We start from the raw sequence: 13,012 nt of genomic DNA, 5'->3' as shown, positions 1-13,012 counted from the left end.
CGCCTGGGGGGGAGCAGGAGGCTGCAGGGCAGAGGCTGCCTGGGAGAGAGGAGCAGGAGGCTGCCTGGCAGGGGCAGGAGGCTGCAGGGGAGAGGCCGCCTGGGGGGGAGCAGGAGGCTGCAGGGCAGAGGCTGCCTGGGAGAGAGGAGCAGGAGGCTGCCTGGCGGGGGCAGGAGGCTGCAGGGCAGAGGCTGCCTGGGGAGGGGGCAGGAGGCTGCAGGGCAGAGCCCACCTGAAGTCTAAGTGTTCTTAAGGCTGCTGTTCACCACATTTCGCTGTTTTTAAGCTATTGTTCTCCACGTATTTGGGGTGGGCTGTAGAGGGACAGAGGTGACCGTCTGGAGGAAAGACTACTCTTCGTCCTGAGAGCCCCGTCCCCGCCCACCTGTGCCTCTGCCAGGCTGAGGGAGCCGCTCAGGCCGTGCGCAGTGTGGCCACACGACTGCCCCCACTGGTGCCCGGTGGCTCCCCGCGGGCTCGGCTCCCGTCAGGACGAGCACCCTCACGCGGCTAGCAAGTGTGCTGGGGCCTGGGGAGGCGTGGAGGGGGGGCGCCGCGGACTCTCCCCCCCACGCGTGCTGCCCGCCCAGCCTGGGAACTCCCACTGTCTCTCCCGGGAGGATCCCCAAATTCCGCGGGGCCCCCCCGTGTGCTTGGCCCCCTCCCTCCCTAAGGGCTGGGAAGTGGCGAGCCCCCCAGGCTGCACACGCTCCCGATTGGCCCCTCCAGAGCCGTGTTGCTGGGAAGACACGGGGCCTCCTGGTTGCGGACCCAAGAGAAAGAAAAAGCTGGGAACAAAGGGGTACGGGCTCGGATCGTCCTCATGCCCGCCTCACGCGGGGCACCCCGGAAGGCACGAGGCCCTGGCCAAACGGAAGCCCAGAGAGGTGGAGGAGCATGTTCATGGTCACACAGCAGGAATCTGCGATTCTAAGCCAGGCCTGTGGCCCCATGAAGGGTCATGGGAGAAAACACGTTCCCTGTCGCCCTGACTGTATGGTCACAGGGACTGGAGGGGCCCAGGGCCCCACAGGGAGCGCAGGCAGGCCGTAACCCGAGGAGCTAACAAAGAAGCAGCGGACACTCAGAAATCCCATGTGGTCACACGGGGACCTCGGAATTGCTCAGGTTTAGAGAAAGCCAGTCAGACCTGAGGTCAAGTTCCAGCTCAGCCAGTTCTAGCTGCGTGACCTTAGGCATGTCACTGACCCTCTCTGAGCCTTGCTCTTTCCAGTGTGAAGGTGATACCCCGGAGCACTGCAGAGATTACGGTAGAAAATGTAAGTAACGTCACGTTACACGTGGAGCCTTGGAACAAAACCCCTCTCGTTCCATCCCCCGCAGGACAAGGTCACAGTGGACCAAGGAAGGGCACATTGGGGGCCCACACACTCATGGCCGAGTGACAGAGTACTTTGGGGGAGCCTCACAGAGGTTTGTGGAAGGTCTCTGAGGTGTCTCCCCCCTTTCGGCAGGGGCAGCAGGGAAGTGATGTATGGAGTGAGAATTATCAAGAAAAGGCCAAAAAAGTGTCCTCTGCTGGAGAGGTGAGTGACGACCACAGGGGACAGACAGGGTACAATTTCCAGCTTGTCTTCTTCCTGTTTCTCTCCTTTAAGAATGATTGTTTTTTATTTATTTTGAGAGAGAGCAGGGGAGAGGCAGAGAGAGGGAAGGAGAGAATCCCAAGCAGGCTCTGCACTGTCAGCGCAGAGCTGCATGTGGGGCTCGAACTCACGAACTGTGAGATCATGACCTGAGCCAAAACCAAGAGTTGGACGCTCAGCCGACTGAGCCCCCCAGGCACCCGGAGACAGGTATTTAAAGTGGAGATGAGAGAATGGAAGTTCTAGAAAGGATGAGAATAGAGTGTCCGGCCCACTGGGTCATGACTTCCTGTGTGTGACATGCAGGGACCTGCCGCTGTGCCCAGAACCCACAGGCGGCCTTGCCTGGTCTGGGAGGCGTTTTGGAGAAAGTGCCAAGACCAGAGGGGAGTAGGAGGCTCTGGGAGGACCGGGGAGGCTGGACCCCCACAACTGCAGGCCCGAGCCGCAGTTTGGGAAGGTCAGAGAAGAAAGTGGACCGCTGGGCTTCTCTGGCCCGGCCCCACCGAGCGACCGCTCAGGCCCGCGGCCGCCAGGGGCAGGGGTGGGGGCCCCCCGGAAGCAGAGCCCACTGCTGACTGCTAGTCGCTGCTCGCGGCTCACAAACGCACAGGTGGCCGGAGTGCAGTTCTGACCACAGGAACCGCTAGTGACTGTGTGGTGACGGGTGTTCACGGACAGTTGTGTGGTCCTTTCACGGCACCACAAACGCCCGCTGCTCACGTTGTGCGCCCGAAGCCCGCGAGCCGCTCCTCGGCAGTTGCTCCAAGGGCAAAGAGGAAGACGGAGCATCACGGCCGAGCTGAGCCGGTGCCTGGACTCTGGGCACAGGGGAGGGGTCTTTCAAGTGGCCTCGAAAGCTAGGAGCGCATCAAGGGTCAAGGGCCCTCCCTGCCCCGAGCGCCGTGCGGGCCGGCGGCCATCTACTCGGTGAATCTAGCAGCTTGCAACGGCTGTCATGGCGTCAGCTGGCGGTTTCGGGGGTTGACTGCGTTCAGCTGGGTGGTTTTCACTCAGTGGCTCGGGTTCTGACCCGGTTGGGGGTGAAGGCATCTGCATGGCCTCGCGTGTCCGACTCAGGCTGGGAGCCCTCAAAGGGCTAAAGCTGTGAGAGTCTCTCTCTCTCTCTCTCTCTCCCCTCTCTGGTCTTTCCAGCACGGGGGCTTCAGAATCCTTACAAGGGGGCTCAGGGGCCCAGAGCTTACGTGTCCAGGCGCGGGGAACCATGGGGGTCCACCCTGCTTCACAGGACCTGGCCCCAGGAGTGACCTAGTCGCTTCTGGACCATGTCAGTGAGGCGGCTGCAGGGGAGGAGCCTCTGCCGGAGGGGAGGGGCGAGGTCTTGGAGGAGTGGGTGGGACAGGAGATGCCACGCCCACTTTTGGAACCTGCACTGCCCAGTGTGTGTTTGTACGCAGGGATGCAAATATATAGAAAAAAGGCCCCAAAGGAAATATCCAGGAGGCTTACCTTTGGCGAAGAGGAAGACGGTGCAGGTGTGTTCTGCCTTCCCTTCCCATGCATCACGGGAGCCCTCTGTTTCCAGATGATAAATGCATGATTCTGTTTAGTGGAAAGGAAACAGAAGAAAAAAGGGAGAGGAACCAAGCAAAACTGCTCTAAGCCCTTCATCACAACAGGTTTGAGGGATGGGCACTTCGTCTGAATTTCATGAACACATTTCATTAGGTTTGTTATATTTTATTTATTTGTTGCTTTTTATTTATTTTTGAGAGAGAGCGTGAGCAGGGGAGGGTCAGAGAGAGAGGGAGACACAGAATCCGAAGCAGCTCCAGGCTCTGAGCTGTCAGCACACAGCCCCACACGGGGCTCAAACCCATGAACCGTGAGATCATGACCTGAGCCCAAGCCTGATGCTCAAAAGACTGAGCCCCCGGCGCCCCCCTGGTCACAATATTTAACTTCGCACCCCCACCGCCACCCCCATTGCCATCCAGGATGTCACCCAGGATGTCCTTTCTGCAGTTTCCTTTTTCTTAAACACTTAGTGCTTCGGACACACTGGAGTATCTGCCCCCCACCCCACCCCCCAGCCCGTCCGCTCGAGAGGACACTGACCCGCGTCGGCCCCGTTTCATGATGCGTCCCAAGTCCCTGAGGCGGTGATGCCACATAGCAGGCACTTAGTAAATATTTGTTGAAGGACTGAATTTTTTAAAAATACTTGCTGACGGCAAGGTTGTGGTAAGACTGACACTCTGTGCCTTTCAGTGGGACTATCAACCGGTGCAAACTGGTTTTAAGTGAACTTTTCATTGTGAGATAGTTTCCCACTGACGGAAACGTTGCAAAAGCCGTAGGAAGAGTTCCTGCCCGGCCCCCAGCTCCCTCAGGGGCACCCCTTACGTTGCTGCTGTCCGTTTGTCAACACCAAGGAACCGGTGTGGACTGACTGGACTCCAGACTCAGCGTCACAGTGTTCCCATTAACGCCCTTCGTCCCCGCCCAGGATCCCGCCCAGGTCCCACACTGCACTGGGCAGGCCGTCCTGGGACGTGGATGCTCCTCGCGGGGGAAGGAGTCCTCTGACTGTCGCTGGGAAAAGCGGTGCAGAGGTTCCACCAGCCCCAGGGAGGGCGGCTGGGGCCCGCCTGCTTCCTGGACTCAGGACCGCTGGCCCCGGTCCCCACACCCCTTCCTCCCTCCTCCCGGGCCCGCTCTCTGTTCACTGGTGCAGATTTTCTGGACGCTCAGCTGCACGGAAGAAGACCCTTTATAAGGTTCACACCCTGGGAAACAGCAACGTCCCTTTTAGAAACAGAGTCCGAGGAAATACACCGAGAGGGATGGGGACAAAGGGAAGCAGGCTTTGCTAGCAAGCCTCATCTGTCCGAGGGAGCTCAAATGGGGAGCCTTCGGGAGGTGATGTGCGGCATCAGCTTGTTGGGAGCAGGGTGACTTGGGAGAGACAGATGACGGTGTGACACCCCCCCACCCCGCCAGGCCCGGGATCTCGGTGCCGGCAGCTGCTGGCCCTGGCCGTCTCTGCAGAGCGCTGCCGGCCGGTGACTCAGCCCCAACCGGCTTTGCTTCCTGGGTGCCGCCCTCGGAATCCAGACTTGAAGTTCCCACGGCCAGGCCCAGGGGAAGGAAGTCTGAGCGTCTGCTCTGGAGGCCGAGCCCAAGGCCCCAGGCGGGAGGCCGATCTGCTGACAGTTGCGCCCACAGCTGCATGGAGGGAGGGGATCAGTTCCCCAAAGGAAGAGACCCAGAGAGACCGAGGGCGACAGGCCACTTCCCCACAGGGTTTGTGACAGAGCATTCGTCTGTCAAAACATAAAACATCCAGATAGGTTCTTTTTTTTAAGGAATCTCTACACTCACTGTGGGGCTTGAACTCACGACTCTGAGATCAAGAGGCACACACTCCACCTGCTGAGCCAGCGGGTGCCCCTGGTTCGTCTCATTTAACGTGGGGACAGGGCGCCTGGGGGCTCAGTCGGTTAAGCATCCGGCTTCGGCTCAGGTCATGATCTCCCATTCATGGATCCGAGCCCCGCGTCGGGCTCTGTGCTGACAGCTCAGAGCCTGGAGCTGCTTCAGAGTCTGTGTCTCCCTCTCTCCCTCTCTTCCAACCCATGAACCTCAAGATCATGACCTGAGCTGAAGTCAGACATTAACCAACTGAGCCACTCAGGCGCCCCTATTTTTATTTTTCTTATTTTAGGTCGGCTCCACACCCAAGGTGGGGCTCCAACTCACACCCCCGAGATCAAGAGTTGCACGCTCCACTGGCTGAGCCAGCTCAGCGCTGCCGGACTGACGTTTTTGTGACATACCACAAACACTTGTTACTAGAAAAATTAAGTGGAAAAGGCCTGTAAGATACAAACTCAACCTTTGCCTTTAGACTCCGGGGCTAAGCCCCTGCCGGCTGGCTGTAAATTTCCGAGCGCTTGCTGTCAGTTCCTGCGAGTGTCTGGTGGCCGGGCAGGGACAGAGCCGGCGCTCACGCCTCAGCTGCCCCCGCTTCCTGGGAGCAACAGAAGCGAATTGGGGGAACAGTGCAGACGCCTCCCCTCGTCCCGACTCCCCGAGGACGGCCACCGCCGATCCCCCCCGTGCGTTGTCCCCAGTAGCACACACGGGGACAGCTCCTCGCCCCTGCACGTCGCAGCCCCTCATCGGGGCCGTTGGCCGCACTGTGTCCCGTTGCGGGGCTGCCCTGCGGTCACTGCCGCTGAGCACAGGCCAGCAGCAAGTACTCCAGCCCCCTGCCCCATCTATGCGTGTCCCCGGGAAGACTCCGCGCGGGTGTGTGCAGTCAGTCTTTTTTTTTTTTTAATTTTTTTAATGTTTTATTTATTTTTGATACAGAGAGAGACAGAGCATGAGAGGGGGAGGGGCAGAGAGAGAAGGAAACACAGAATCCGAAGCAGTCTCCAGGCTCTGAGCTAGCCGTCAGCACAGAGCCTGACGCGGGGCTCGAACCCACGAACGTGAGATCTGACCTGAGCCGAAGCCGGAGGCTTAACCGACTGACTGAGCCACCCAGGCGCCCCGAGTCAGTCTTAAAAAGTAGGGGCTCTGAGGCGCCCTGGGCGGCTCAGCTGGGTGAGTGTCCGACTTGAGCTCCGGCCTCTCACGGTGGGTGGGTTGGAGCCCCACATCAGGCTTTGGCTGTCAGCTTGGAGCCTGCTTTGGATTTTCTGTCTCCTTCTCTCTCTGCCTCTCCCCTGCTCGTGCTCACTCTCTCTCTCCTTCAAAAATAAGTAAACATTAAGACAAAAAGTACAGCTTTATTGAAATATAAATGGGGGTATAGCTCAGCGGTAGAGCATTTGACTGAAATACAACTCACCTACCATGATATGTGCCCTTTGAAGGTCTGAAGTCCGGTGCGTCTCACTGTGGTCAGAGCTGTGCAGCCATTGCTGCTTAATTTCAGGACATTTTCACCACCTAGGGAAACCCGCACCCACAAGCCCTGGCTCTATTCTCTTTGCCCCAGACCCTGGCCACCACCGATCTTTCTGTTCCTACGGATTTGCCTGTCCCGGACACGCCTATCATGGGATCAGACATACGTGACCTGGTGTGTCTTTCACTTTGCAGGTTTTCGAGTCCCCCTGTGCGGCGGCGTGTGTCAGGACTTCTCCCCCGCAACAGCTGAACGGTCCTCCGTCTGCACGGATGCAGCCTCTGTTCATGTCATCAGCTCACGGGTGTTCGTGCCCAGACCTCCCTGCACGCATCTGCTTCCTGTCCCCCTGGGGCGCACTCGGAGGGTGAGCTGCCGGCTCCTGTGTTCACCGTTTTGAGGAAATGCCAAATTGTTTTCCAACGTGACTCCAGCGTTTTACGGCCAGCCTGGCCCTGGACCGGTGGCGATTCCGCCCCGTCCCTGGCAAACGGGATTAGCTGTTTCACTGTCGCCATCCTGGTTGGGGGTGAAGCGGTATCTCATTAAGATTTCATGGGCATTTTGCTAATGCCAGTGATGCTGAGCATCTTTTCATGGGCTTATTAACGATTTGTATATCTTTCTTGGAGAAATGGCCACCAAAATTCTCTGCCCATTTAATTGGGTTGTCATTTTATTTTTGAAATAAGTCCCTTATAAGATACATGATTTTGCGGGGCACCCGGGGGGCTCAGTCGGTGAAGCGTCTGACTTTGGCTCAGGTCATGATCTCACAATTCGTGGGTTCCAGCCCCGCGTCGGGCTCTGTGCTGACAGCTCAGAGCCTGGAGCTGCTTCGGATTCTGTGTCTCCCTCTCTCTCTGCCCCTCCTCTGCTGTACTCTGTCTCTCAAAAAAAAATAAAAACATAAAAAAAGATACATGATTTGCCAATATTTTCTCTTTCTGTAGGTTGTCCTTTCATTTTTAAAAACTTTTAAAAAATGTTATTTTAAAATTCATTTTTGATAAACAGAGACAGTGCGAGCAGGGGAGGGTCAGAGAGAGAGGGAGACAGAATCTGAAGCCGCTCCAGGCTCTGAGCTGTCAGCACAAGCCCGATGCGGGGCTCGAACCCGCGAACCAGGAGATCATGACCTGAGTTGAAGTTGGACACCTAACCAACTGAGCCGCCGGGGCGCCCCAGAGTGTTATAGTTTTAGCTGCTACATGTTGGTCTGCGGCCTGTTTCAGGGTCTGCACACGGTACGAGGCAGGGGCCCGGCTTCAGTCTTGTACGTGGGTTTTCAGTTGTCCCAACACCATTGGGTAGAAAGACGGCTCTTCCCCATTTTTTAAAAGTGTTTTATTTATCAATGAGAGACAGAGACAGCATGAGCAGGGGAGGAGCAGAGAGAGGGAGACACAGGATCCGAAGCAGGCTCCAGGCTCCGAGCTGTGAGCACAGAGCCCGACACGGGGCTCGAACCCACGAACCATGAGATCATGACCTGAGCCGAAGTTGGACGCTTAACTGACAGCCCCCCGGGCGCCCCTCTTTCCCCATTCTTGATGTTGTCAAACTGTCCTGCGAAGAGCTCACACTCCCCGCGTAGGAACTCAGTGGCCGGGCTCAGCCTGGCCGCTGACGTTTAGTTAGCAAACGCGGGGAGCGCTGAGCGGTGGCCTGGCCGGAGAGCGGCGCGGACGGGGCTGAGGGGTGCAGAGGTCTCTCTCAGATGAGACACAGAGGCGGGGGCCGGTGGCCTGGCCGGAGAGCGGCGCGGACGGGGCTGAGGGGTGCAGAGGTCTCTCTCAGATGAGACACAGGGGGGGGGGCGGGCTCCGCCCCCCACCCCCCCACCCCCCGCGGAGTTGCTGTGAGGAGTGACTGTACACAGACACGCCAGACACACAGGCCCTGGTGACAGCAGCCACCGAGACTGGGACGTGAGTGCTCTACGCCCCCGGCGACCGTCACGTGGGTCATGGGACGCGGTGCCGGGGCCGCGGGGGCATGTGAGCGTTTCAGGGACGGCCGGCGGTATGTGGGAGCTGGGTCCACCGTGTGTCACGGTCACGCAGCGCAAGGCGGTACTTCAGTCTCTGCTGGGACATGTGACGGGAAGGAGAGGATGTGACAGCAAGAAAGATCTTGTGTGACAGGGGAGAAGACAGGTCCTGCGCCAGGCCGGCCGGGGGTGCCCAGCAGGGGCTTCGGGGAGTTTGGATGTCAGGGCGGGCGCCTCTGGACTGTCCCCTCGTCCCCAGATCCTGTCCCTGTCCCCTGAAAGCCAGGACGAAAGGAGGGGGCTCCTGTCACGGGCAGAGGTTGCGCTGCGGTTGCCCAAAGCCGAGGAAGAGAAGCTGCTGGAAATGTGCAGGTGGGTGGGGCACCAGAGGGCCGGTTCCTCCTCCTCTTGGCTTCAGTCCCCAGGGCGGTGATAACAGCGCCTTCGAAACCTAAGCATCCGCCCCCCTTCCTGTCCCCGGGGCAGGCGAGAGAGGACAGACCCACACCCGCTGGGAAGCGCAGTCTGGACACCCCCCCCCAGGCCGGCTTGGCAGGAAACGAAGCCCAGGGCGAAGCGCAGACATGTGGCTAATAGCTTTTACTCAAGGGACATCAGGGACGGGGCGACAGGAAGTCGGAGGACGAGGGGGAGACAGTGGCTGGGACAAGAACGCAGGTCGACTGGAAGTGCCCGGAAGGGCGAGCGCACAGAGGGAGGACGCTCCTCCCGACGCAGGAGTGGACAGAACGCGTCCGAGAGGGGGACAGGGATCGTGCTGCCCCCGCCAGACGCGACCTGCGCGCACGGCGGGGGGCTGGCGGGGCTGCTGGCCTGGGGGAACCGGGAGCCCCTTCTCTGAGCTCAGAGAGCTGGAAGAGCAGAACCAGGAGGAAGGGCCGCAGCGACCCCGGGCTGGGGCGCAGGGAGAATAAATACCCACGGGGCGGACGTGAGGTCCGCGGGGCCAGCGGGACGGCGCTGCCATGGACAGGAGCACCCGCTGCTGCTGAGGGAGGAGGGGGTGCGAGCCTGGGCCTGGCTTTGGGGTCTGCAGGGGGGCGGAGGGAGGGGGGCGGCCGGGGCAGGGCTTGCACGCATCGGGGTGGCCGCGGGAGGGCAGCAGCGGTGCCGGGCAGAGGGCAGGGCCCAGGTCCACACCCCACGGGCCTCTGGGACTCAGAGGCCACACGGCCAGCCTCTGGGGCCAGGGGTGCCGGCTGCTCCTGGCCGAGGTGGGGTCTGCAGGCAAGTGCGGTCGTGAGTGAGTGTCACCGGCGCTGGCAGGTCAGGGGCTTGCGGGTGGCCGCTGCCTCCGTCACTTCCGCAGGAGCTTCTTGTTGAGGAGGAAGATGAGAAGGTTGACGTTGACCTTGGCCTTGTGGAAGAGCTTCATAACAGCTACACCTTCGTACTGCAGCTGCAGGAGGTCCTGGCAGAGGGCGGGGTGGGGCACGCAGGGCAGCTGGCGGTGGCCCCGCCAGCCCCCGCGGCCCCCGCCTAACCCCCCCCCAGGGCCCCCGCCACCGAGATGGGGGGGTGCCACGGCCGCGAGGGCCCGGCGACCTGACCGAGTGCCAGTTTGAGCAGAGCCAGCACTTGAAATCCACTCTCTTGTTCAACAGCCCAAAGAGCAGAACAAAAAGATGTGGGTGTAAAGTCGCTGCTTCCCGGGGCACCTGCGGGGCTCAGGCGGTGAAGTGACCGACTCTTGATTTTGACTCAGGTCGCGGTCCCACAGTTGGTGGGAGCCCAAGCCGGGCTCCGTGCTGGCAGCGTGGGGCATGCTGGGGCTCCAATCTCTCTCTCTCTCTGCCCCTCCACAGTTCGGGCGCTGTGTCTCTCTCAAAATAAACTTAGGCAATCACACAGCCACAGCGACCCCGCACGCCGGCCTGTGCTCTGGGCTGTCTGGGGGCGCACGCGAGGTCCCAGACCCGGGCTGGGACGTCAGTGTTCACCCCGCCCTGACACTGCCCACCCTGTGCTTGGCGGTGGCTGTCAGGGCCTGGGGACAGGGGGGCTCGGGCAGCAGACCCTCAGAGTCTGTATGGGAACAGAGGACGCTGACGGGGGCGGGGGGGGGGGAGCGGATGTCCTCTGAGGCTGAGGGGGACGAGGCAGGCCCCGGGGGAGGCCTCTCACCTGGTAGTGAAGCTGAAACCGCTCCATGTCCACCCCCAGGAACCGGGCTTTGACCTCGAACTTCCCTGCCTCCTCTCCGGGGATGATGTCAAAGATCACATTTCTGAAGCTTTCGGGGACAGGATTCAAAACCCAGACTCAGGGCTTCTTTCCAGGCCCCCCCCCCCCCCCCGCCCCCTCCCCTCCAGAGCCCAGCCGTCCCGTCAGGGCTCCTGGGGCCACGGCGGCCTCTGTCTTCCGTGTCCCTGGCCCTCCCAGCTGTCCCCTCCTCCTGGTCAGGGCCCCAGCGTCCTCCTCCTCGGGTGTCCGGGGCTGTGCTGGACCACGTGCACCGCCCTCGGCTTTCTGTCTGGAGGTGTCCTGTCTCCCCGTCGCCCCACAGTCCCCCCAGGGCAGGGCCACGCCGGAGGCCCCCCAGAGACACCCACTGAGACGTGGGCAGGTCCTCGATGTCCAGCAGGACCCCCTTCTCCAGGAGCTGGGCGGCCGTGTACCGCAGCGGTGGGCGTGTCTTCCCTCCCCCAGAGCTCCTGGTTTAAGAAAGGGCCAGAGGGTCCATGGCGCCAGGCCTTCAACACCGAACACCCCCATTCTCTCTGCGGCCGCAAAGCCAGACCCCAAGGCTCCGTGAGGGGATCGGAGGCCAGGGTCAGGAAGGGGCCGTGCCGCCCCGGGCCCAGCTCCCTCTCAGAGGTCCCGGGGGCAGAGGGGAGCGGGATGCGGCACCCACCCGGGCCGGGGGGCCAGCTGGCCCAGGCAGGCCCGGATGTACTGGCTGTAGCAGTCGGCCTGCTCCTCGCAGAAGGCGGCCTTGCCGTCCAGGCGGCGCAGCGTGGCCCGCAGCCTCACCAGCTCCGCCTTCCGCCGCTGCCGGCGCCGGCACTGGTTGCAGATGTCCTGGGTTGGGGGACACGGGACTGGGAGTTGCCCCCTGCAGCGGGAGCGCCCTGGGTCCTGGCCGGGCCCACCTGGCCCCCTGGGGGGGCAGTCTCAACGCTGCATTTCCGAGGCGGAGGAGCGTTTCAAGGATTCCACCCTGACCCTCCCGGGGCGGCCTCTCCCCACCGAGGAGTAAGGGATCCAAGGCTCCTTGTTTTCCAGTAAGGAGCTCCCTGGGTAACTGTAAGACCTCCCCTCCTAAAAGGGCCCTCTGGCCATCCCGTGGCCTCCCTGGCTGGCAACAATCCCGGTGGACACGTGCCACGGAGAGGCCGGCCGCCCAGGCCGCCCGGGCCCTACCTTGGCCAGTTCGTCCACCAGCCCCTGGTAGCCGTCGCTGGCACTGAGCAGCCCCAGGCCCTCCAGCCGGCGCAGGTTCCGCAGCACACGCCGGCGCTTGTCCCCCAGCGGCAGGAGGGCGTGCGCGGTCAGCGAGCGGTGGCGGCGCAGGGGCTCCGGGGTGCGGCTCCCACAGGCCTGGCGCCGGCTGGTCAGCCGCTCATGGGCCGCTTCCTGGGGGCGGGAGGGCTGCGGGATCAGCCAGGCCCCTCCACTCCGCCCCCCAGGCTGGGGCAGGGGCAGGGGCAGGGGCGGGTGCAGTGGGGATGTCACATTTGGACGAGGGCCTTAGGGTTCACTTTAGGGGAGCGGTAGCCCAAGGGAGACCCAGGAAGAAGCCACAGTGGAAGGGGTTCTGGACACACCCCTACACCGCGATGGCTCCAGGGCGCCCCCTCTTTCGCCCTGTGCTTCGGGACCTGCCCTTATCGGCTGGCTTCACCTTCTCCCTGGGAGGCTCTGGGCTTAGTCTTTGCTGCCGGGGCCCAACCAGACCTGCACCCACTACCTTCTCCTGCCTCCAGGCCCCAGGCGGCTGCTGCTCCTGCAGCGTGCCCAACCCCCAGGCCCATCAGGGGAACCCTCCAACCCCCTGAGGGCCCGCCCCACAGCACAGCCATCAGGGGCTTTGAGGTCCCTGTGGGGCTCACTCTTGCTGCAGGGGGAGCCAGGACGAGCTGACTGCCTGTAGAGCCGTGGGAGAGTCCAGGGGAAAGAAAGGGCGATGCCGGGGCGGGGAGGATGGACGAACAGGACTCGGGGCCACCCGGCCACCCACCTGCTCCCTGGACGCCGGCAGGGACAGCATCTCCTCGAGGGAGTCCCCAGGCTGGAACTGCATGATGTCCACCAGCATCTGCTTGGTGCTGCAGGAGGAGGGGAGGGACAGGGAAGGGGCTGGCCACGGGGCTGGCCAGGGGCTCAGGGTGAGCGGACCCTGCTCTGCATCATGGCTGCCAGGGACCTTGGGAGGTCAGGAGAGCAAGCCAGAGGGAGATCCCAAGTGGGCTTCGGGGCTTGAGTACAAGACCCCATGTGTGCACACACCGTGCCCCCTCACCCCTGCCCCTGTGTGCACACACCATGCCCCCTCACCCCTGCCCCTGC

At 61.8% G+C, this 13,012-nt stretch overlaps 1 protein-coding gene across 1 annotated transcript in view; it reads right to left on the bottom strand.

The window, feature by feature from the left end:
• Positions 1-9,549: 9,549 nt before the first annotated feature.
• Positions 9,550-13,012, bottom strand: part of IQGAP3 (IQ motif containing GTPase activating protein 3) — a 28,937-nt gene continuing 25,474 nt past the window's right edge. Inside the window, exons 32-37 of the mRNA XM_029935968.1 lie at positions 12,684-12,771; positions 11,867-12,079; positions 11,358-11,524; positions 11,056-11,157; positions 10,628-10,736; positions 9,550-9,914 (exon numbers count right to left, since the gene is read on the bottom strand). Of these exons, the coding sequence (XP_029791828.1) occupies positions 9,801-9,914; positions 10,628-10,736; positions 11,056-11,157; positions 11,358-11,524; positions 11,867-12,079; positions 12,684-12,771 (793 nt within the window). The 3' untranslated portion in view covers positions 9,550-9,800. The remainder of the gene's footprint in view (positions 9,915-10,627; positions 10,737-11,055; positions 11,158-11,357; positions 11,525-11,866; positions 12,080-12,683; positions 12,772-13,012) is intronic.

The sequence above is a fragment of the Suricata suricatta genome, chromosome 3 (genome assembly GCF_006229205.1).
Source record: "Suricata suricatta isolate VVHF042 chromosome 3, meerkat_22Aug2017_6uvM2_HiC, whole genome shotgun sequence".
NCBI classification, from domain to species: domain Eukaryota; kingdom Metazoa; phylum Chordata; class Mammalia; order Carnivora; family Herpestidae; genus Suricata; species Suricata suricatta.
Note: the sequence above shows the minus strand (reverse complement) of the source record. Positions and strands in the feature narration are given on the sequence as shown.